Here is a 24,180-nt window from a genome sequence, read left to right as displayed (position 1 = left end):
AAGAGCATTATGTGCAAAAGCAGAGCCAGGCAGAGACCTGGAGAGTTTGGGACATGTTAAATTTATAAGTATGTTTGGAATAGTGAGCCTTGGCAGGTGCAGGAGAAAATCCTACAGTAAACTGGCTTCAATTTTTAAAAAGAGTGATCATATATCTATTCAAATCCTCAATTAAGCAGCCCAGCACCATCAGAAGGATGTTTATAGATCGAACAGTATTTCTTTCTCTTCCCCCCTTTACCAGCTGCTAAAGAGAAAGTCTAGACATTCGAGTTGATGAACAAGATTCACATACACCTGAGCAAACAGTAATCTGAGCATGTATGTTTTTGAGTTAGGGTGATCTGTAGTAAACATCATTCGTGATTTAAAGGACAAGAACTCGAATCCCCAATCAAATTTCAATCACTGTTGAATATGGGCAAACCAAATATGAAGGTAAAAAGTCTACCTTTTAAAAAGAAAACTTGGTAACATTTTGTATCACTATTAAGATAAGACAGATAAAATGCTTACCTTAATGCAAAGCAAGTAACTAGTTTGAGTCTTGAAGTTTTAAATTTTTAAATGTAGGTACTAGGGAGATAGCTCATAGGGTTGGAGCACATGCTTTACACTATGTGTGATCTACCTCTCAAAAACAAAACAAAAATGCTCCAGAAAATTTAAATTTAGAGATATATAGTACACATTCAATTTGTTTTAGTCAGCTTCTGCTGTACGTACAAGTAATAATAATGCTAGTTTTTTTTTTATTTTGAGGCCACACCCGCAGATACTCAGGGGTTACTCCTGGCTATGCACTCAGAAATCGCTCCTGGCTTGGGGGACCATATGGGATACCAGGGGATGGAACCACGGTCCATCCTAGGCTAGAGCAGGCAAGGCAGACGCCTTAGTGCTTGCACCACTGCTCTGGCCCCTAATGCTAGTATTTTTGCTATAGAATATTAAATATATAATTAAATGAATAAAGTTCTGCTTTTGCAAGTAAAACAATTAAGGCTTTTGTATTTATGTAATTTTTCTCTTTATGGAGAATTAAGGTGCTTTGTCAGTTTTATCTAAATTAGCCTTTCTTTGACCCCTATAAAAGTAGTAATTAGTAAAGTCAAGAAAGATAGTAGAATGGGTAGGCTCCTTGCCTTGAACAAAGCTAATCTAAGTAATCCCTGGTATCCCATATGGTCTCCTAAGAACACCAAGAGTAGTTCCTATCCACAGAGGCAGAAGTAAGCCCTGAGCAGTGTCAACTGTTACCCCCCCAAAAAAAATACAAAACCAAAAAATAAAGTAGTTGTTTGGAGGCTGAAAGAATAGCACAGAGATTAAAGCTCTTGCCTTGCAAGCAGTTAATGCTGGTTTAATTTCTGACACCACATATAGTCCCCAAGCACTGCCAGAAGTAAGTGATCCCTGAACACAGAACTTTGATCATCTTGATCACAGATAAGCCTTGATCATCGTTGGATATAGTCCCAAATAAAACAAACAAAATGAAGTATTTGGGAAGTAATAAAATATGCCTAAGGCAAAATTCAAAATGCCATAAGAGAAAACATCTAGCTCGTACAACACTAGACATTGACTTTCACGTTATTGTAACAGGAACAATGAAACTAATGAAACAGAATGAAGACATGCCTAGAAGAAGAATAGAAGCACTGTGTGATAGGTCTAATGTCTTCCATTCCAGATCATACAACAAAAGCATATACAAGAGACACTAAGATCATTCTTCCAGGGATTCTAACATCAGGTGTCATATTCAAAATTGAATATGAGACAGAACCTTCAAACACTGGAATTTTCCAATTTACAGTATACCAGGCAAAACAACATGCTGCACTTATTAAACAATAGGATTTGATAAAAATTATTACATAGTCAAATATTTTGAAAAAACATTAAATAAAAGGACTTATTCTTTGTAGGATACTCCAGATATGTAACTACAGATAGATTTTGGAAACTCAAGAAGAACAAAAGGTTACAGAACATATCCAAAAAGTTATTTACCAAAAGATCTATATTTCCCTGAATAGTACAGAAAATATTAAGATCTATATCACTAATGGAAAATATAATTCAAAGATAAAGGTTAAACATGTTCATTGGAACATTATTCACACTAGCCAAAATGTGGAAACAACCAAAGTGTTCAATAACAGATGACTGGATTTCAAAAAGAAATCTATGATACATATACACAACAGAATATTATTTGAAAGGAAAAAATGAACCATGAAATTCATTGGGATATGGACGAAACTGGAGAGTATCATGCTGAGAGTTGTTAATCAGAAAAAGAGGGAGAGGCATAGAATAATCTGTCTAATATACGGGACATATAGAATCATTGTAATGGAGAAACAAATACCCAAAGACAACAAAAACAGAATTTGTCTTTAGTAGGAAGCTGGGTGGGGAGAGGGGGGAGACTGGGTCAATGGTGAAGGGAAGTTGATATTTAGATGGAGGGCGTGGTGCTGGAATATTTCATGTATGAAACTATACTAGTAAGTTTGTAAATAATGATACCTAAAATAAAATTTAAAAAAAACTAAAAAAATTAATAAGTTCATTATGATCATACAATGCAATCAAAAGAAATAAGTTGGGCCCGGAGAGATAGCACAGTGGCGTTTGCCTTGCAAGCAGCCGATCCAGGACCAAAGGTGGTTGGTTCGAATCCCGGTGTCCCATATGGTCCCCCGTGCCTGCCAGGAGCTATTTCTGAGCAGACAGCCAGGAGTAACCCCTGAGCACCGCCAGGTGTGACCCAAAAAAAAAAAAAAAAAAAAAAAAAAAAAGAAATAAGTTAAATACCACTAACTTAAATAAACAGATACTCTGACTTCCCCCAAAGAAATATCTGCAAAGACATAAGTCCCACATCCCTATTTTAGGCCTAATGAAGAGAAGTAATTACCTTTTGTTGGTCATCCCCATAGGATTCCTGCTGTACCAGTTCCAAAAGGTCTAGTGCCAACTGCTGCCTAGAAGGACCATCTGCATCCATAGATATGCACTCTTCTAAGGCTGTAGAAGATAATATCTGCAGAACTGGCATCACGAGGAGCAGGGAGGACTTTGGAATTTTCTTACCCTCAGTAAAAGAGAGAAGCTTCAAAGCTGCATGAAAATAATTCCCATTTTTAAAAACAAATAACAATCACAGAAAAGTTTTTTCTTGCTCTTTATAGTTGGGTCAGACATGGAATAGATGAATAGCCCTATTTCTTTTCTTTTTGCTACTCTTCTCATCAGTAAATGCTATCACTTTCTTCTCCCCTTAAATCCTATGAATCTCTTTGCTGACATCTACTTTACTCAGCAGAATTGTGGGATAGTTTAGGATGTATGTCTCTAAAGCTGTTTTTGGGGGCGTGCTATGGCTTCTGCTTTCATAAATAAGCTTATATTGCTGTCAGAAAACAAAGAAGCCCAAGTTAGCTTGCAGAACTGCTGTGGACAGGAAGTATCGGAGTGGCAGGTTGGGGAGAGGAGAATAAGGGAATAAGTATGTTAATAATGATGTAACACAGGAAGATAAGTGAAGAGTCTGGGGCACATGGAGGAGATGAGAGAAACTGTATACTAAAAACACAATATTTCAATCAATAACTAAAGACGTGTGAGAAAAGAAAGAACAGACTGGAAGAATAAGTAGAGGATCATTTTGTAATAGCGGTATGCAATAAGACATCAATACAATAAATGAGAACACTATTTAAAAATTATTATCTGGGGCTGGCGAGGTGGTGCTAGAGGTAAGGTGTCTGCCTTGCAAGCGCTATTCAAGAAAGGACTGCGGTTTGATCGCCCAGCGTCCCATATGGTCCCCCCCAAGCCAGGGGCAATTTCTGAGTGCTTAGCCAGGAGTAACTTCTTGAGCATCAAACGGGTGTGGTCCGAAAAACCAAAAAAAAAAAATTATTATCTAAAATATAATAATACTTTTTAAATAAAGAAAAGACAAATCAATCCTAGAGTGTAACTAGTTCATTAATTAAAAGTAGCTGTACAAGTGACTAGGCATTTTTGTACTCATTTTAATGTTCTTAGGATATATCCCTAGGAGTGGTATAGCTGGATCAAATGGGAGCTCAATTTCCAGTTTCACGAGGAATCTCCATATTGTTTTCTATAAAAGCTGGTCAAGACAGCATTTTCACCAGCAGTGAATGAGTTCCTTTCTCCCCACATCCCCGCCAGCACTGACTGTTCTTTGTGATGTGTGCCAGTATCTGTTGAATAGTCCTATCTTATTTATAAAAAAAAAAAAAAGATTACTTAAAGCAAATTAAAAGCTTGATGTTACCTCTAGAGAAAAAATATATATATCAATTTTTGCCATTGAATTTCTTTAAAATAATTGGGGGGGGGTGTTGGGCCATACCTTGTGATGCTCAGGGGTTATTCCTGGACATGCACTCAGAAATCGCTCCTGGCATGGGGGACCACATGGGACTCTGGGGGATCCAACTGTGGTCCGTCCTAGCTCAGTTACATGCAAGGCAAACACCCTACTGCTGCGCTACCACTCCGGCACCATCTTTAAAATAAATTTTAACTTTGGAGACCAGAGAGTTAATAGACAAGCTAAAAATCTTGTCTTAAATATGGCTGATGCTGATTTGAATCCCTAGTCCTACAAATAGTTCCCTAAGATCATCAGAGATTATTTCTGAGCATAGAGCTAGGAATGGCTCTGAATACCACCAAGATGGCCCAGACAGACAATAATAAGTAGAAATAAATAATAAGTAAATGAAATGATAACAATAATAAATAAATTGAGTACAACTTTTATATGTAAATATATGAATATTATAATATATAAACATATACATATTCTGTCAAATCCAGCAGAGTCAAGAGATCCAGGTTCTATGAGTAAGTAACAAGAAAAATATGGGGCACTTCTTTTACAAATCAGCTGCAAAGTACATTACAAACTGCATGAACAAACATGGTGATATATATCTGTTCTTCACTAGAAAAGTCTGAGAAGCAGATCCAGTTAGTCTCAAAGTCTATAGCAGAATAACAATTAAGCAAACCCTGGCACCCATATAGTTCTCTCAATACCACCAGGAATAATCCTTGAATGCAGAGCCAGGAGTAAGTTCTGAGCACCACTGGATATGACCCAAAAAAGTAAAAAAAAAAAAAAGAAATCATAAAATTTATCTATATTTTATTTTATAAATTATCACATATATTTTATAACTTTCAACTTATAATAGTGAATATTAATAATTAAGAATCATAATACTAGATTAATGCTGTGTATTTTAAATTTTTGAAATAGGTATTCTCTTATGATCCTATTTCCTTAAAAACTCTTCCTCCAAACACTAAAAATGATTCTTACTAACTCTCAATATGACATACTAGCTTAATCTTTCTCAACAGGTTTATTCAATATAAGTGTGACAATATCAAATCAAAAGCATTGATTTATAAAAGAAAAAGTCACTATACAATATATTATGGAAGTGCTAAAGTTCTGTATCTAGTAGCTGTTACATAAAGTAAAGGATTATATTATCAACTACAAAGTATAGCTTTAGAATTAAAAATGTGTAGGGCTGGAAAGATAGGGTGTTTGCCTTGTCAGACATCCCATATAGTCTTCCTAGTACTATCAGGAGTCACTGCCAGGTGTGGTCCAAAAACAAAATATAAAAATGTGATTATTCTGGGGCTTTGAAGTTTTTCTCAAATTTCCAAACACTTTGTACAAAAAAAGAAACTTAAATTCATTTACATGAAATGTCCAGAAGAAACAGTTTCTACCAACAAAAAAGAGACTAGAGTTTTTGGGGTTAAGAATCGAAATAAAGGGGTCAGGAAGATGACTCAAAGTTAACATGCTTCAAAGTAGGCCTTGATGGGCCCGGAGAGATAGCACAGCTGCGTTTGCCTTGCAAGCAGCCGATCCAGGACCAAAGGTGGTTGGTTCGAATCCCGGTGTCCCATATGGTCCCCCGTGCCTGCCAGGAGCTGTTTCTGAGCAGACAGCCAGGAGTAGCCCCTGAGCACCGCCAGGTGTGACCCAAAAAAAAAAAAAGAAGTAGGCCTTGAGTTTGGAATGGCTCTGAATACCACCAAGATGGCCCAGCCATCACACACACAGTCTTGTGCACAATATCAGTTTTAAGCCTAGAGATCCAAAAATACTGCTCCGGCCCTTTTTTTTTTTTTTTAAACTTTATTTATTTATTTATTACTTGATTGATTGGTTCTTAGGTCACACCCAGCAGCACCGAGAAATTACTCCTGGCTCTGCACTCAGATATCAGCTCTGGCAGGCTGGGGAATCATTTAAGATGCCGGGAATTGAACACAGATCTGTCCTGGGTCAGCCACGGAAAAGGCAAATGCCCTACTGCTGTGCTATCTCTCCGGCTCCTCAATCACTTTTTTTAAATGAATGGAAACATTAGCAACATGATTAGCAACAGACCTTAGCAACATGATTTTTCTACCATATTATTCATACATAGAACACTATTGCTTCCTCCTTTGCCTCATTCCTCAATTTCCTTTAAATATTGGACATCAAAAGAATGTTATCTTTCATTTATTCTAGCTAGGTTACTACAATTATCACTATTTAAATCTTTTCAGTGTGGCATCCATTTTTAATGGTAAAGGAATATAATGAGTTTGAAAACAAAATTTAAGTATTTAAGAAATCCTTTGTATCAAGAATTTTATGCTATTAGGGATGAGATAAACTGAACTCAATGAACTGAGGTGTATGGTTTATGTGCAGGTGATCTGTACTTGGTCCTGGAACCTCAAGATTCTCCTCAAATATCTAAGAATGAACCCCAAGCACAGATCCAGGAGTAGCACCTGAGCATTGCCAGCTGTGGACCAACAACATAATAATTTTATACTACTATTTATAAATTTGCTACACAATTATGAATAAACTAATATGTTCTTTCATTTTGTTTGAATACCATTGCTACTTATAAGTTTAAGATATAAAATTATAATGTTCCAATATAACCCAGATACTTGGTAAATTATAGTACATACAAACAAGTCATAACATAGTGGATAATGGGAAAAATTAATTTGATCATTTTTTTGTTTGTTTTTGGGTTTGTTGTTTTTTGGGGGGGCCACAACCGTTTGATGCTCAGGGGTTACTCCTGGCTAAGAGCTCAGAAATTGCCCATGGCTTGGGGGGAGCATATGGGATGAGGATTGAACCGCGGTCCTTCCTTGGCTAGCGCTTGCAAGGCTACCTTACCTCTAGCACCACCTCTCCATCCTCTAATTTGATAATAATTCTAGAGCAAAAATTCAAAATAGGGGCCGGAGTGGTGGCGCAGGCGGTAAGGCATCTGCTTGCCTGTGCTAGCCTAGGACGAACCGCAGTACAATCCCATGGCATCCCACATGATCCCCCAAGCTAGAAGCAATTTCTGAGCGCATAGCCAGGAGTAACCCCTGAGCGTCATTGGGTGTGGCCCAAAAAACAAAACAAAAAAAATTCAAAACATACAGGACTTTATAACACAGCATATATAGTGCAAATGACTATTGCCAATACTATTACCAGTGTAGACTATATAGACATGTAGAGTATACTTTAATTTACCTAGACTTAAGATCGGTTTCTGCTGACTTGCCGAAGACTGTAGAAGCAGTAAAGCTATCCCAATTAGGACCAGTTCAACAGGAAGATCCTTAAAAAAAAAAAAGCTGTTAAACAGTTTCCAGTGCAAAACTTTAATAAGACATAATAAAGAATTTATACAACAAAATGATCATAAAACTATTTAGTGACTGCTAGAGCCATTATACACAAATTCAAAATATTTTTCATGACTGATTAAAAAAACAAATAATACAGAGATTAAGGTGCTTTGCCTTGAATAAGGTCAACCACATAGTCCCCTAACCCTGTTTACTTCTGAGTAGAGCTGAAGGTCCCTATTGCTAGACAACCCCAGGCACTACAGGGTCCAAAGCAACACCACATTTTCAGGCATTCACATTTAATTGGGGGCAGACTATGTAGGGGCCCAAACTTCCTAAGCACCACTTAGAAGATTTCTCCTCTCCACAAAATATTAAAAAAAAAAAAAAAAAAAAAAAAAACAATAGATCAAGCCTTCAAATCCAAAAATCCAGTTTTGTTTTTTTGGTTTGAGGGGGATTAAAGGGTTGGTTTTGGTTTTTTTTGGGTTTTTTGGTCACACCCAGCGGCGCTCAGGAGTTACTCCTGGCTCTGTGCTTAGAAGTTGCTCCTGGCAGGCTCGGGGGACCATATGGGATGCTGAGATTCGAACTGGGGTCCATCCTGTGTTGGCCGCATGCAAAGCAAGTGCCCTACCACTGGGCTATCATTCCAGCTCAGAAAACAGTCCAGTTTTTAATTGAAGAACACTGTATTTTGAAAAGTAACTCAATTGTCTACTTATTTTATATATGCATGATTCACTTGTATAACTTACATAATACATTATATCAAACAAAAATTTTAATAAATTATAATAAAAGAAGTCTAGTGTCTAAGGAGGCAAAGATTATTTTCAAATTACAGTAATTTATTAAGCATATTTAAACCTAAAAATGCAATTGCCGTAGAAACTTAAAATCATTAACTTTATCAAGTGTGCAAATTAAATGAAAAGGAAAAAAAGGACAAGAACATTAAATTCTAATAAATAAAGTGCAAGTGACATTAAATGCTATTTGAAGCTTCTAAATAAAGTGATGTGTTATAAAACTAATATTAGAAAGGTTCTGCAAACTTAGCCAATATTATTTTATGCAGAATTTTTGCAGAAATGCCTGCATACTAAAAGCACCTATAAATCATTGAGAACACTCAAGAAAGCAAAAAGGAAATATGAGCAAGCTCCAAAAAGAAATACTTAAGAGTAAACAACTTTAATTGATATACTCAGAAGTTATTATGTTGGAGCTACTATCAATTTCTAGCATAAATTAATAAATCTGTGATAAATATATTTACAATTCAGTTGTATAATTTGAAATTTTAGATTAATCAAGCTGAAAAAATCTTTCATAACCTGTTTATTTAGACACTTCTAATGACCATTAGGAAAAGAAAGCTGATTTTTCAGAGTTTTGTGAATATTTATTCTAACTTATGCTGTTGGAGCCTAATAGGATGAAATGAATGTCTTTATCAGAAGAAACATCAGTGCACTCTCTCTGGCACTTCATTCACCATGGAAGGAAACCATGAAAAAAAAAAAGAAAGAAAGAAAGAAAACCCTCCATAAACCAAAAAGAGATTCCTCATTAAAAATCCAAAGGTGTAATTTTTTTGTTGTTTTATTTTGTTGCTATTTGGTTTTTGGGACACACCTGATGATGCTCAGGGAGAATCCACATTAAAAATCCAAAGGTATAATTTTTTTTTTGTTTTATTTTGTTGTTGTTGGTTTTTCAGACACACCTGATGACGCTCAGGGGTTACTCCTGGCTATGTGTTCAGAAATCGCTCTTGGCTCAGGGGACCATATGGGACACCAGGGATCAAACCTAGATCCATCTTGGGTCAGCCGCGTGCAAGACAAAGTCCCTGCTGTCACTCTAGCTCCCAAGGGTATAATCTTGGACTTCCCAGTTTATAGAATTATGAGAAATAAATTTCTGTTAAGTATCCACCTGTGATTTTTTAAATTGCATCCCTAACATCGTACAAATTTCTCCTTACTGCACTCTATGTCCTGTAATGATGACCCTGCTCTGAACACTCTTCTTTCCCACTGAGAAGATCTTCTACTGCCAAAATTCTGGACCAACTCTCTGTTCAATGTGTTCAATAAAGGGAGAGAGAGAGAGAGCGAGAGAGAGAGAGAGAGAGAGAGAGAGAGAGAGAGAGAGAGAGAGAGAGAGCGAGCTCTGGGTACAGCAACTGTCTGGCCTGCAGGCAATCCCAGTTCAATCTCTGACATAGTTTATGGTCCACCCACCCAAGCACCACTAGAGAACTAAACCAGTGGTCTCTAAACATCACAGGGTGAGGCTCCAGAACCCATACCCACAAAAATATGTCCAGTATGATGCCGCTGTTAGTAATATCATCCATATAGTGTGGAAGTTTTTCGACAATCTTGTTTTCAAAGTAGGCCACATTCTAGTGTTTCTATATATGTTTCCCCCAATTTTTTAAATTTCTCTAATAAAAAACATTGGCACATTTTTCGCACAACTAAAATGTTCTTCCCAACTTCTGATTTGTACCAAATTCCCAGTCAGATTTCCTTAATGTGTGCCCTATGCTCCTTAACTTGAGGTCCAATTAAACTTTAAACATACTTCCACAAAAGTCAAAATTTGGGGGCCAGAGCAGTGGCACAAGAGTAGGCACTAGCCTTGCGTGTGCTAACCTAGGATAGACCGCAGTTCGATCCACCAGCATAGTATATGGCCCGCCAAGACAGGAGCGATTTCTGAGCGCAAAGCCAGGTGTGGCCCAAAAACCAAAATAACAAAAAAAAGAAAAAAAAAAGTCAAAATCTGGTACTGGAGTTGGAGAAATAGCACAACCATAGGGTCTTTGCCTTGCATGCAGCCAATCCAGGATGGACTGTGGTTCAAATCCCAGCATCCCGTATGATCTTCTGTGCCTCCCAGGAGCAATTTCTGAGCGCAGAGCCAGAAGTAATCCTGAGCACAGCCAGGTGTGACTCAAAAACAAAACAAAACAAACAAAAATTTGGGGCTGTAGTAGTAGTGGGTAAGGCACTTGCATTTGCATTTGCCTTGCATGCAGCCGACACAGGTTCAATCCTTTGCATCTCATATGGTTCCCCAAGAATTGGCAGGAAATATTTGAGTGCAGAGCCAGAAATAACCCCTGATTATTGCTGGGTGTGGCGCCAAAACAAAACCAAATTTAAAAAAAAGCTACAGGTTACCTTTCTCTACCATAACTATTATACTACAATTATTTGTTTGAAATGTCCATAAATCCTTAATTTCAGAGAATGTACATTTTTCATTTATGTATTCTATATAGTATAGCATATAGCAAATATTCAAATTTATTCAAGGAATAATTTTTTAAAGTATCAGAAGGGCAGACCCTTAAGTGGTAATTCAAAGGGTATTTAATGATTCATTTTGTAACAAATGATAGTAGTAGTAGCATGTTCGTAGTAAGATCTAACGATACTAAAATAAAAGTTTAGGTATGCAGTTATAAAAAAACCACCAACTCACTAAAAATAAGTAAAATAAATTTCTTCAGTCCTTACCTCATTCAACGATTCAATGCTGTGTTCTAAAAGACAAATTAAAGATGAGCATTCCCCAGTTATCTTTAAGCTGACTTCACAAACACACAGGACCTGAAGGGTTAGCTGGATCAGCTGGACTTTCCAGAAAATAGGATGACGCAGAAGGGTTAAATATACTTCTTCAATAAATAACATCACTTCTGTTGTCTGTATCAAATCTTTTAACTGTTAAAAAAAAGTTGAAATAATGCTCAGATCAGGATAATTTTAACCTGCATAATAAGTTTTATCAATAAAATATATTTCTCAATGTTACCCAGACATACAATCAACTTATCTTTGATAAAGGGGCATGAATGCAAAATGGAGCAAGGAAAGCCTTTTCAACAAATGGTATTGGGACAACTGGTCAGCCACTTGCAAAAAATGAACTCAGATCTCCATCTAACACCATGCACAAAGGTCAAATGCAAATGAACTAAAGACCTTGATATCAGACCTGAACCATACGGTATATAGAACAACACATAAGTAAAACACTCCAAGACACTGAGTCTAAAGGAAATCTTCAAGGACTCTCCAAACAAGTCAAAGCAGAAATAAACAGATGGAACTATATTAAGCTGAGAAGATTCTGTACCTCAAAAGAAATAATGCCTGAGATACAAAAGCTACACACAGAATGGGAGAAGCTATTCACCCAATACCCATAAGGGGGCTAATATCTAAGATATACAAGGTACTGACAGAACTTAACAAGAAAAAATATCTAACCCCATCAAAAAAAGGGGAGAAGATGGGGCTGGCACGGTGGCGCTAGAGGTAAGGTGTCTGCCTTGCCAGCACAAGCCTAGGACGAACCGCGGTTCAATCCCCTGGCATCCCATATGGTCCCCCAAGCCAGGAGCGAGTTCTGAGCGCATAGCCAAGAGTAACCCCTGAGCAGTACCGTGTGTGGCCCAAAAAACCACCAAAAAAAAATGGGGAGAAAAAATAAACAATTTCTCAAAGAAGAAATGCAAATGGCCAAAAGACACATGAAAAAAATTCCACATCACTAATTATCTGGGAGATGCAAATCAAAACAACAATGAGGTACCATCTCATGCCACAAAGACTGGCACACATCACAAAGAACAAGAACAATCGGTACTGGAGGGGATGTAGGGAGAAAGGAACTCTCATTCACTGCTGGTGGGAATACTGTCTAGTCCAGTCCTTATGGAAAACTATGGAGATTCCTCAAAAAAAAAACCTGGAAATTGAGCTCCCAAACAATTCAGCTATACAACTCCTCAGGATAAAATCTAAGAACTAAAAACGCAATACCCCTTCCTCACACTTATATTCATTGCAGCACTATTTACAGTAGCAAGACTGGAAAAACCAAGATGTCCTTCAACAGATAACTGGTAAAAGAAACTGTAGTACATATGGAATATTATACAGCTGTCAGGAAAGATGCAGTCATGAAATGTTCCTATAAATGGATGTACATCAAATCTATTTGTGAGTAAAATAAGTCAGAGGGAGAGAGGGGGACACCAAATAGTCTCACTCTATGGGCTTTAAGAAAAATAAAAATCACTATTGAAATAATTCCCAGAGATGAGGGCCGGACTATCATAATAATGTCAATATATGAGGGAAGGAGAAAACCTGTCTCAAATGCAGGTAGGGGGGGCGGAGAGTTGGGGGCATCGGTGATGTTGCACTGGTGAAGGGGGGTGTTCTTCCTATGACTGAAACCCAACTACATCATGTTTGTAAATACAGTGTTTAAATAAAGATATTAAAAAAATTTATAGATGCACTAGCATTCTGGGGGATAAAGGAGGGAGATAAGGAATATATGCTTCGGAACAGAGATGAAGAGAGGACAACACTGCTGGTGGAAAGGCCCTCATTTATTGTCACAGTGTACCTTAAATATCACTGTGTAAGATTTGCCGTTGTGTACCTTAAATATCACTGTGTAAGATTTGCCGTTATATATTCTAATAAATGTCTGTCATTTAAAAAATAATTTAAATATATATTTCTCAAACTCATATATTTTAAATAAGGTAAAGAAATTCACAAAACTCAAAAAGGATTAAACTATGCAAATCTGACTTCTTTCATTGCTGGCTAAATTAACTTATTATTAGTGCTGGCTGGCATAATTTATTTTTTCTAATTCTCTGACTATAGTCCTTTCATTCGCCTCACCATGCCTCATCCCTTGGACTATACCATTACGTTGTACTCCTCCCTCAGCTTGAGGGTCTCTTGGAAGTGCTTTTGAAACCAAAAATGAAACCCAGTCTCCTGTATTCAAAGCAAGTGTTCTCTCTAGTCCTTTGAGCTATTTCTTTGGCACTGAGTACAACTCTTTGTATAACAAACTATGATAGTGCCAACATGTCAAAGGGAATTACGGTTAGTTCTGACTTAGTCTTCAAATAAAATTTGCTTTCTAATTCCCAACAAAGTTACCTGGGAGTAAAAGATTAGGATGCTATATTAATGCATACCAAGCCCTACCTCTAAGAAGATAATTCCTTAGGTAACCTTACCTGTGGGCATCATTTCCATACTTGGCAAATGTGATGAAAAAAGATATTCAAATGGAAGGATATCTTCTCAACAGGCAAATGTGTTAGAAAGAAAGTACTTGGGTACTCTTGAAAGTCTCAATCCAATTCAAACCCAGCTGTTCTGATCAAAATTCTGAAGTTGGTATTATGGATATGGTCCTGCCCACAAACACACTGGCATTTCCCACAGATTATGAACAATGAACCATCTGCTTCAATCAGGAGCCTGTGTCTGCTAAATCCATTGAGAGGAAAGTCTACGGTTGACCAGCTGTAACTTTCACCAGTTGCTACAACCAAAATAACCCAAAATGACTATAAGTTATACTCAGAAGAAAAAATTAATTTTTAGCAAATAAGAAACAGAAAGATACTGAAAGATCAAGTGGGATAAAATATTAAGTTGTAAAATAAAAATTAGAACAGTCCAGAAGGTAAATTAGTGTTCTTTTACAAATATACAGTATGGGTCCTGTGCCTGTCTGTGTTTCTTGAATACCTGAAGGTCTCCTCAGAGGCCTAGGGAGCACAACCCCAAAAAACTGCATTTTGAAGCTGCCCAGTGCTTAAAGTCTGGCTCTGGGGGTCGCCAACCAATAAGCTGAGCTCTCTGGCCTGCGAAGGCTCCGCCCTGTTGTGCCTTTGATCACTCTGAGGACTTCAAGGGAAATCTGTCCTGTGCCATCTGTGTTTCTTAAATACCTGAAGGTCTCCTCAGAGGCCAAGGAGCACACCCCCAAAAAACTGTCAATTAGAGGCAGCAGAAAAGCACGGCACTCTGGTTCAATTTGCGGTTACGCACTCTTTCTAACCAATGAACTCCACCACAACACGCAGGAAAAAACCACACAACAAGCGTGACAATGGGGAAACCTCACAGGCAAACAACATGCACAGAGAATGAAGACGATAGATCCGGTGACTTAAATTCCAACCATCTGATTAACCTCTCAGATAACTAACTTAATATAGCAATATGGAAGATGTTTGTAGAACTGAAAGAAAGCATAGATCGATCTGAACAGAACACAAAGACAGAAATCAGAAAACTCCAAACTAAAATAACAGATCTGAAAAACACGGTAGCTCAACTGAAAACCTCAATGGATGGCCTCGCCAGCAGGGTAACTGTAGCTGAGGAGAGAATCATAGTACTGGAAGATGAGATGCAGAAAAACTCACACAGCAGAAGAAATTGGAAAAGAACCTTAAGACAATCAGGCAATGAAAAAAGTACACAAGGAATGCGAACAGATGAAAATAGAAGTCTTTGATAAACTCAACAGAAACAACATAAGAATCATTAGAGTCCCAGAGACCCAGGTAGGAGAACTCCAGGAAGAATCAACTGTCAAAGACATCAACAAAGAGATACTCCCAGAGTTAAAGAATACATGCAATCAAACCGTGCATGCCTGAAGAGTACCAGCTAAAAGAGACTCAAAGAAAAACACCCAAAGACACATCCTCGTTACAATGACAAATACCACAGATAGAGATAGAATACTGAAACCAGCAAGATCAAAAAGGAAAATTATATTCAAAGGAGCATCCCTAAGACTTACAGCAGACATGTCACAAGAAACTCTCAAGGCCAGAAGACGTGGTGGGATATTGTGACAAGATTGAATGAAATAAATGCCTCACCGAGAATACTGCACGCAGCCCGACTCACGTTCAGGTTTGAAGGAAGAATACATAGCTTCGTGGATAAACAACAGCTCATAAACTTCACAGATGAAAAACCAGCCTTAAAGGAAAAACTGACGGGACTACTTTAAGAAAAGAGAGACCAACAAACACAGCAAACTTATCTACAAAGATGACATTAAATCCTATGACAATCATCTCCCTCAATGTCAATGGACTAAATTCACCAACTAAAAGACACAGAGTAGCAAAATGGGTCAAAAAGATGAATCCAACCTTCTGCTGCCAACAAGAAACAAACCTGAATAGTCATAACAAACATAGACTCAAAATTTAAGCTGGAGAAAAATCATCCAAGCAAACAACACCCTCAAAAAAGCTGGGGTGGCCATATTAATATCTGATGACACCAACTTTATACTCAGAAAACTGGTAAGGGACAAAGATGAACACTATGTAGTAATCAAGGGATCTGTGCAACAGGAAGAAATCATACTATTAAACATATATGCACCCAATGAGAGACCAGCAAATTATCTAATACAGTTACTGACAAATCTGAAAGAAGACATCAATAATAACGCAATAATTGTGAGAGACCTCAACATGGCCCTATCAACACTTGATAGGTCAACCAGACTGAAACCCAACAAAAACATACTAGCCCTGAAAAGAGTAATAAAAGATAGAGGACTAGTAGATATATATAGGACACTCCATCCCAAAAAACCTGGATATACATTCTTCTCCAATGTACATGAGTCATTCTCCAGGATAGACTACATGCTGACACAGAAAACATACCTCCAAAAATCAAGAAGATAGAAATCTTACAGGCTACCTTTGCTGACCACAAGGCTCTGAAATTAGATGTGAACTACAATAGAACACAAAAGAAAAACTTTAACAATTGGAAATTAAAAAGGCTGCTACTGAACAACCAGTGGGTCCGAGATGAAATCAAAAAAGAAATCAAAACTTTCCTGGAAACAAATGATAATGAAGACACAAACTGCCAGAATCTATGGGACACAGCAAAAGCAGTCCTGAGAGGAAAATTTATAGCTCTACAAGCACACATCAGGAAGAAAGAAGGGGCATACCTGAATAACTTAATAACGCAGCTCAAAAATTAGAATATGACCAACAAAAGGAACCGAAAATAGGGAGACAGAAGGAAATAACAAAGCTGAAAGCAGAAATCGAAGTGGAAAACCAAAAAACAATCCGAAAGATCAACGAAAGCAGAAGTTGGGTCTTTGAAAAAATAAACAAGATTGATAGGCCATTGGCAAAACTCACAAAGAAAGAGAGAGAGAGAAACCTGATAACCCATATTAGAAATGAAAAGGAGGAGATCACGACAGATATTGCAGAGATCCAAAGAGTAATCAGAGACTACTTGAGAAACTTTATGCTACTAAACATGAGAACCTAGAAGAAATGGAAAAACTCTTGGACACTTATAACCTTCCACAGTTAAGTAAGGAGGATGTAGCATATCTAAACATCCCCATCACGACTGAGCAATTGAAACTGTAATCAAACATCTGCCCAAAAAGAAAAGCCCAGGCCCAGATGGATTTCCTAATGAATTCTTTCAAACCTTTCAAGAGGAGCTACTACCAATCCTAGCCAGGCTCTTCCATGAAACTGAAAAAAAGGGAACACTCCCAAACAACTTTTATGAAGCCAACATAACCTTGATACCAAAACCAGACAGAGATGCTGCCAAAAAAGAAAATTACAGACCAATATCCCTGATTAATGCAGATGCAAAGATCTTCAATAAAATCCTGGCAAATAGGATCCAATGCATCATAAAGAAGAAAACCTACAACCAAGTAGGTTTCATCCCAGGAATGCAAGGATAGTTTAACATCCGTAAATCTATCAACATCATACATCATACACAACATCAACAAGAAGAAAAATAAAAATCATAAGATCATATCAATAGACACAGATCAAGCATTTGATAAGGTCTAACACCTATTCTTGATAAAAAAAAAAAACTCTCAGCAAGATGGGAATGAAAGGAAGCTTCTCAATCTAGTTGAAGCCATCTACCACAAGCCAATGGCAATTATTATCCTCAATGGAAAAAACTAAAAGCCTTTCCTCTAAATTCTGGTACAAGACAAGGCTGTTCGCTCTCACCACTCCTCTTCAACATAGTACTGGAAGTGCTTGCTATAGCAATCAGGCAAGAAAAAGATATCAAGGAAATCCATATAGGAAAGGAAGAAGTCAAGCTCTCACTGTTTGCAGATGACATGATACTCTATGCAGAAAACCCTAAAGACTCTACCAAAAAGCTTCTAGAAACAATAGACTCATATAACAAGGTGGCAGGCTACAAAATTAACACACAGAAATAAAAGGCCTTTTTATACACCAATAATCATACGGAAGAGAAGGATGTCAAAAAGGCAATCCCATTCACATTAGTGCCACACAAACTCAAATACATTGGAGTCAACTTGACCAAGGATATGAAGGACCTATACAAAGAAGACTATAAAGCCCTGCTCCAAGAAATGAGAGGGGACACATGGAAATGGAAACACATAACCTGCTCATGGATTGGCAGGATTAGCATCATTAAAATGGCTATACTCCCCAAAGCATTATACAGATTTAATGCGATCCCCTTAAAAATATCCATGACATTCTTCAAAGAAGTGGATCAAACACTTATGAAGTTCATCTGGAACAATAAACACCCTCGAATAGCTAAAGCTAGGGAAAAGGAAAATGGGAGGCATTACTTTCCCCAACTTTAAACTGTTCTACAAAGCAATAGTTATCAAAACGACATGGTATTGGAATAAAGACAGACCCTCAGATCAGTGGAATAGGATTGAGTTCTCAGACAATGTTCCCAGACATACAAGCACCTAATTTTTGATAAAGGAGCAAGAAATCCTAAGTGGAGCATGGAAAACCTCTTCAACAAGTGGTGCTGGCAGAACTGGTTAGCCACTTGCAAAAAAGCAAACATAGACCCCCAGTTAACATCATGTATGAAGGTAAAATCCAAATTGATTAAAGACCTTGATATCAGACCTGATACCATAAAGTATATAGAACAACACGTGGGTAAAACACTCCAAGACATTGAGACTAAAGGCATCTTCAAGAGGAAACTGCACTTTCCAAGCAAGTGGAAGCAGAGATCAACAGATGGGAATACATTAAGCTGAGAAGCTTCTGAACCTCAAAAGAAATAGTGCCCAGGATACAAGAGCCACCCACTGAGTGGGAGAAACTAATCACCCAATACCCATTAGATAAGGGGCTTATATCCAAAATATACAGGGCATTGTCAGAATTTTATAAGAAAAAAAATCTAATCCCATCAAAAAATGGGGAGAAAAAATGAACAGACACTTTGATAAAAAAGAAATACAAATGGCCAAAAGGCACATGAAAAAAATGCTCCTCATCACTGATCATCATGGCGATGCAAATCAAAACAATGATGAGATACCATCTCAAACCACAGAGATTAGCATACATCACAAAGAATGAGAACAATCAGTGCTGGCGGGGATGTGGAGAGAAAGAAACTCTTATCCACTGCTGGTGGGAATGCCATCTAGTCCAACCTCTATGGAAAGTGAAATGGAAATTCCTCCAAGTACTGGAAATTGAGCTCCCATTTGACCCAGCTATTCCACTCTTAGGTATATTCCCTAAGAACACAAGAATACAATACAAAAACCCCTTTCTCTCACCTACATTTATTGCAGCACTATTCACAATAGCCAGGCTCTGGAAACAACCAAGATGCCCTTCAACAGACGAATGGCTAAAGAAACTGTGGAACATATATACAATGAAATATTATGCAGTCGTCAGGAGAGATGAAGTCATGAAATTTTCCTATACATGGATGTACATGGAGTCTATTATGTTAAGTGAAATAAGTCAGAGGGAGAGAGAGACACACAGAATAGTCTCACTCATCTATGGGTTTTAAGAAAAATAAAAGTCATTTTTGGAACAATCCTCAGAGACAATTAGAGGAGGTCTGGAACTTCCAGCTCACTACATGAAGCTCACCACAAAGAGTCGTGAATGCAGCTATAGAAATAACTACACTGAGAACTACCATAATCATGTGAATGAATAAGGAAACTGGAAAGCCTGTCTGGAGTACAGGTGGGGGTGGGGTGGGATGAAGGGAGATTTGGGATATTGAACCATGGTCCGTCCAAGACTAGCACAGGCAAGGCAGGCACCTTACCTCTAGCGCCACCGCCCAGCCCCACAAACACCTTCTTAATAGCAATGGCAATTCCTTTTCAAAATTCTTAATCCTAACCCATTCTTTATTTATATCAAAGACAACCTCCGTTACCATAAGTTAAGGACTCTACTCTAACGTTGCCAAGATTCTTAAAAAGACTTCTTTAAAAATAAAGTTGCATTTTTATGTAGTAATAGAGCATATGAAATAGATCACATATAAGACAGCAAAAATCACAAAAGTAAAGAACTGGGGCCAGAGAGATAGCATGGAGGTAAGGCATTTATGCCTTGCATGCAGAAGGATGGTGGTTCGAATCCCAGCATCCCATATGGTCCCCCAAGCTTAGCAGGAGCAATTTCTGAGCAAAAAGCCAGGAGTAACCCGAGTGCTGCCGGGTGTGATCCAAAACACAAAAATAGTAAAGAACTAGAAGGCTGGAAAGATAGTACATTGGGTAAAGTACTTGATTTTTATATGGTCAAATCGAGTATCCCATATGGGACACTCCTGAGCACAGAGTCAGGAGTAATCTGTAATCATTGCCAGGTGTGTCACAAAAATAAAACCAACCAACCAATCAACCAATAAAAAAGTTATTGTGTTCAACATAAATTTTAAAGAAGTAAAGTCCAAAATAAGGACAACTGCACAAATATAAAATGGGAAATCAATATGTATAAAAAGAAAAGTAAATAGTTGACTACCATCATCATGTTAATAGCTAGTTAGGACTATTTCAAAAATCAAGAAATAATATATTAATATAATACAGAAATAATAAAATATTTAGAGATAGAGATGAGACCATATATTTAAGTATTATATTTTGTGCTTAGAAAACATTTCATGGGCCCGGAGAGATAGCACAGCACAGCGGCGTTTGCCTTGCAAGCAGCCAATCCAGGACCAAAGGTGGTTGGTTCGAATCCTGGTGTCCCATATGGTCCCCCGTGCCTGCCAGGAGCTATTTCTGAGCAGACAGCCAGGAGTAACCCCTGAGCACAGCTGGGTGTGACCCAAAAAAAAAAAAAAAAAGAAAAGAAAGAAAATATTTCATGGTATCAATATATTAGAAAATTGCTGACAAAGGATAATGCAATGAAGCCATTTCCTGAAAAAAAAAAAGTAACTGATAAAGATTAAAAAAAAAAACATGAAAGAAGAGAGGATGAAAAGAAATTAATTTGAAAAAGCAATGAAACATTGGCCTTTCTAAAAATGTATTTTTTCTTTGGTTAAAATATTGGACTAATAGTAAATTTTTAGAAAAATGAAGGCGAAAAAAAAAAAGAAAAATGAAGGTGAATTAGAAGTACTTGATTTAAAACATAAATAGTTTCTTTTTATGAGAATGTTTCCTATCACTAAAATAGTTAAGTAATCATAAAACAGTTTTTCTGTAAGAAAGTAAAACAATACATGGAGGGGCCAGAGCAATAGCACTGTGGTATGCATCTGACCTGAATGCAGACGACCCTATATGGACCTGAGTTGGATCCCCGACAGCCCATATGGTCCCCGAGCCTGCCAGGAGTGATTTCTGAGCACAGAGCCAGGAGTATCCCCTGAGCACAGCCAGGTGTGGGTCAAAAACAAACAAAAAAAAAGACCAAAAGAACATGGAGTCAGGGGGTAATAATTACACCATCACTAGATAGGTTCAATTTTAAATAAAGTGATTTGTTAAGCAATTAAATATATTTATGACTCTAGTTTCAAATGGCTCATCGTTTTTCTTTCACATCTAATCTAACCATATTACCAAATCACAGATTCTGGAAAATGCTCTAAAGAATCCACCACTAAATTAGTATTTAATCTTGTCAATATAGATTTGTGGTGGTCAAGGCAAACAGCTACCAAAAAGCACAGAACAGGGAAGCAAGTATAGTGAGAAGTGTGCCCGAACTCAAGATGTTCCGCCTATGCTTTGCTTTATTGCTCATACAAAACAAATGAGTTGGAAAAGCCACAGGAGAATTCATTGTAATTAACTTTGTTCTGCCTTGATTACAGGAAAGAGTATTTATGAGTCACAAAGGAAAAATTCAATCCAGTCACTCTTTGCTAAAACAAACTTAAAACAGGTCATCTGTGACCTTAAGTGATCACTTAGAAAATTATTCAGATTTCTCCCATCAGCTAAGGTTCTAGGCAAACAGCATACATCAATTACAGGATGGAATAATCTAAAAAAGTTAAACATTATACCAAAACCACAATATAAAGTATATATGAATACACATGTAAGACATGTGATATATATTATATATTAGTCTCCCTAGGTATTTTGATTTATTAGAATTGATAAATATTTTAATTTAATCACTGTGAATCACAAAGTTACTAAGATTTTATTACTGAGTTTCAAGGTTACAATTTTAACACCAATCCTTCACCAGTATCTACTTCGTTCCACCAATGTCCCACGGCTTTCTTCCCACCTCAATGACAGACACTTTTTTCCTTTCACCACATTCTTTTTTAGGTACTATGGTTTACAACACTGTAATTGATAGAAAATCTTGCATAATACTTTATCTCCTTTCAGTATCCAGTCCTAATCCAAAGTAACTACTTCTCTCTTATCATTGTGATCATGGCCCCTTCCCTGAACAGAGGTATCCCCTCTCCCCATCCATACTAAGGACCAGTTATACTGTTCCTGTTCCTGGTTTCTATTATTTCCAAGCATTAGTTAATCCCCTATTATGTTCTTTTGTGTATCCATTCATATGATAAGGTTATTTTGTACCTATACCTGTCCCTCTGACTGAATTATGAAAACTTATAATGTCTCAACTTTCTAGGCTCTGGTTTTCTAAATAGCATGCTCCATTAAGGTCACAATATATGTTATAAAGGGACCGTTGGAAACTAGAATCTAAGCAGCACACTGTCAAGTCTTATTCCCCCAACTGTATAAGATCAAATATATATCATTTTCTAATTTGTACAAAGAGGATTCTTGTTTATAATCCTTTTCTCTTTTTCATGTCTCAAGGAAAAATTCAGCTCAAAATTCTTTCCCTGAAAAGTTCTTCCCTTTCTAATATTTTGTTTTGTTTTTGGGTCACACCCAGTGGCGATCAGGAGTTGCTCTTGGCTCTGCTCTCAGAAGTCGCTCCTGGCAGGCATGGGGAACCATAAGGGATGCTGGGATTTGAACCACCATCTGTTCGAATCAGCTTCATGCAAGGCAAATGGTCTACCACTCTGCTATCTCTCCAGCCCCAAAAATTTTTTAATTAATTTTCTTATTATAGTTTAGGCATGCATAGAATTTCTGCACCACCACTACTAAAAAGTGTCTATGACTCTCCAACACTATACCTCTAGCCTGGTCTTCCCACCTCTTTCTACACCAGGCTCCCCAGAAGTTTTTTGTCTATTTTTTTTCCTATAGTAAATCCCTACAATGGAAACAAAAGTGAACAGAAACCAGGTTGTTGGGCTTCCAAGCTCTTGCTGACAGACTAGAATAACTGTAAACTTATTTTTAAAACACAAAATTAATCTTTGAAACAAAGAAAAGTTTTCATTCTTTTCCATCTTGAAAAAGGACTACGCTGATTTGCATTTCTTGACGGTATTAACATTGTATATACTAATAATAAAAGTAGGCTTGTTTCCTTCATCATCTCCAAAATACTACCAGTCTTTCTAGAGACAGAATTGTATCTTGAGGTTGCAAAATCACACAGGTTCTACCTTATATATGGTAATAACTCAATAGATGCTGAATGATGATACTTTGTTACTGCAGAAAGATGGACGGTTTTACCTGCAAGCATGGAATCATGTCACAACACAGTTGTAGTATCTGCTGTTCCAATACAGTTGGTTGTCCTTTGTCATAAATAGCCCGGGGTTGAAGTAAGACTTTCAAGAGTGCTAGACGAAGTTTAGCATTTTCTTGTAACTGGGAAGGCTCACAATAGAGGTACCATAAAAATGGTGTTATTATTTGAATACATGAAACTTCTGACCTGCAAGACATGTAAAACATAAACCAGTCACTGAGTTCAACAAAATAACAAGTAAAGATGAAGCTAATACCAATTTATAATTTATGACATATCACAAGCTATCATCCCACCAAATTTAATTTTTGATGACTCTTATTCTACGATGACCTACCAAAACCCATCTCAAGTAGCTCTTTGTAAAACAGAAAAAACAATTCAACACCTGAAATCATAAGCTTGATGTCAAAGATTGAATTGCTACTTATACATCAGAATAGGAATCACATGTTCACCAGTCTATGGAAAATATTCAAATCACCTGAGAATCTTATAAAATAATTTTTCATGGGTAGAACAAATAGCACTTACTTTATATCTCACCAACCCTGATTTGATCCTTGGCACCATATGGGCCCCCAGTATTGTCAGGAGTGTTCCCCAAGAATAGAGCGAGGAGTAGCTCAAGAACCACTACC

At 37.3% G+C, this 24,180-nt stretch overlaps 1 protein-coding gene across 1 annotated transcript in view; it reads right to left on the bottom strand.

Annotated features, from left to right (window-relative positions):
• The window catches only part of FOCAD (focadhesin), a 326,609-nt gene that overhangs the window by 236,323 nt on the left and 66,106 nt on the right, over positions 1-24,180 (bottom strand). The window contains 4 exon segments of the mRNA XM_049769400.1: positions 2,933-3,135; positions 7,628-7,715; positions 11,268-11,474; positions 23,521-23,725. Coding sequence (XP_049625357.1) covers positions 2,933-3,135; positions 7,628-7,715; positions 11,268-11,474; positions 23,521-23,725 — 703 coding nt within the window.

The sequence above is a fragment of the Suncus etruscus genome, chromosome 1 (genome assembly GCF_024139225.1).
Source record: "Suncus etruscus isolate mSunEtr1 chromosome 1, mSunEtr1.pri.cur, whole genome shotgun sequence".
Classification (NCBI taxonomy): Eukaryota; Metazoa; Chordata; class Mammalia; order Eulipotyphla; family Soricidae; genus Suncus; species Suncus etruscus.
Note: the sequence above shows the minus strand (reverse complement) of the source record. Positions and strands in the feature narration are given on the sequence as shown.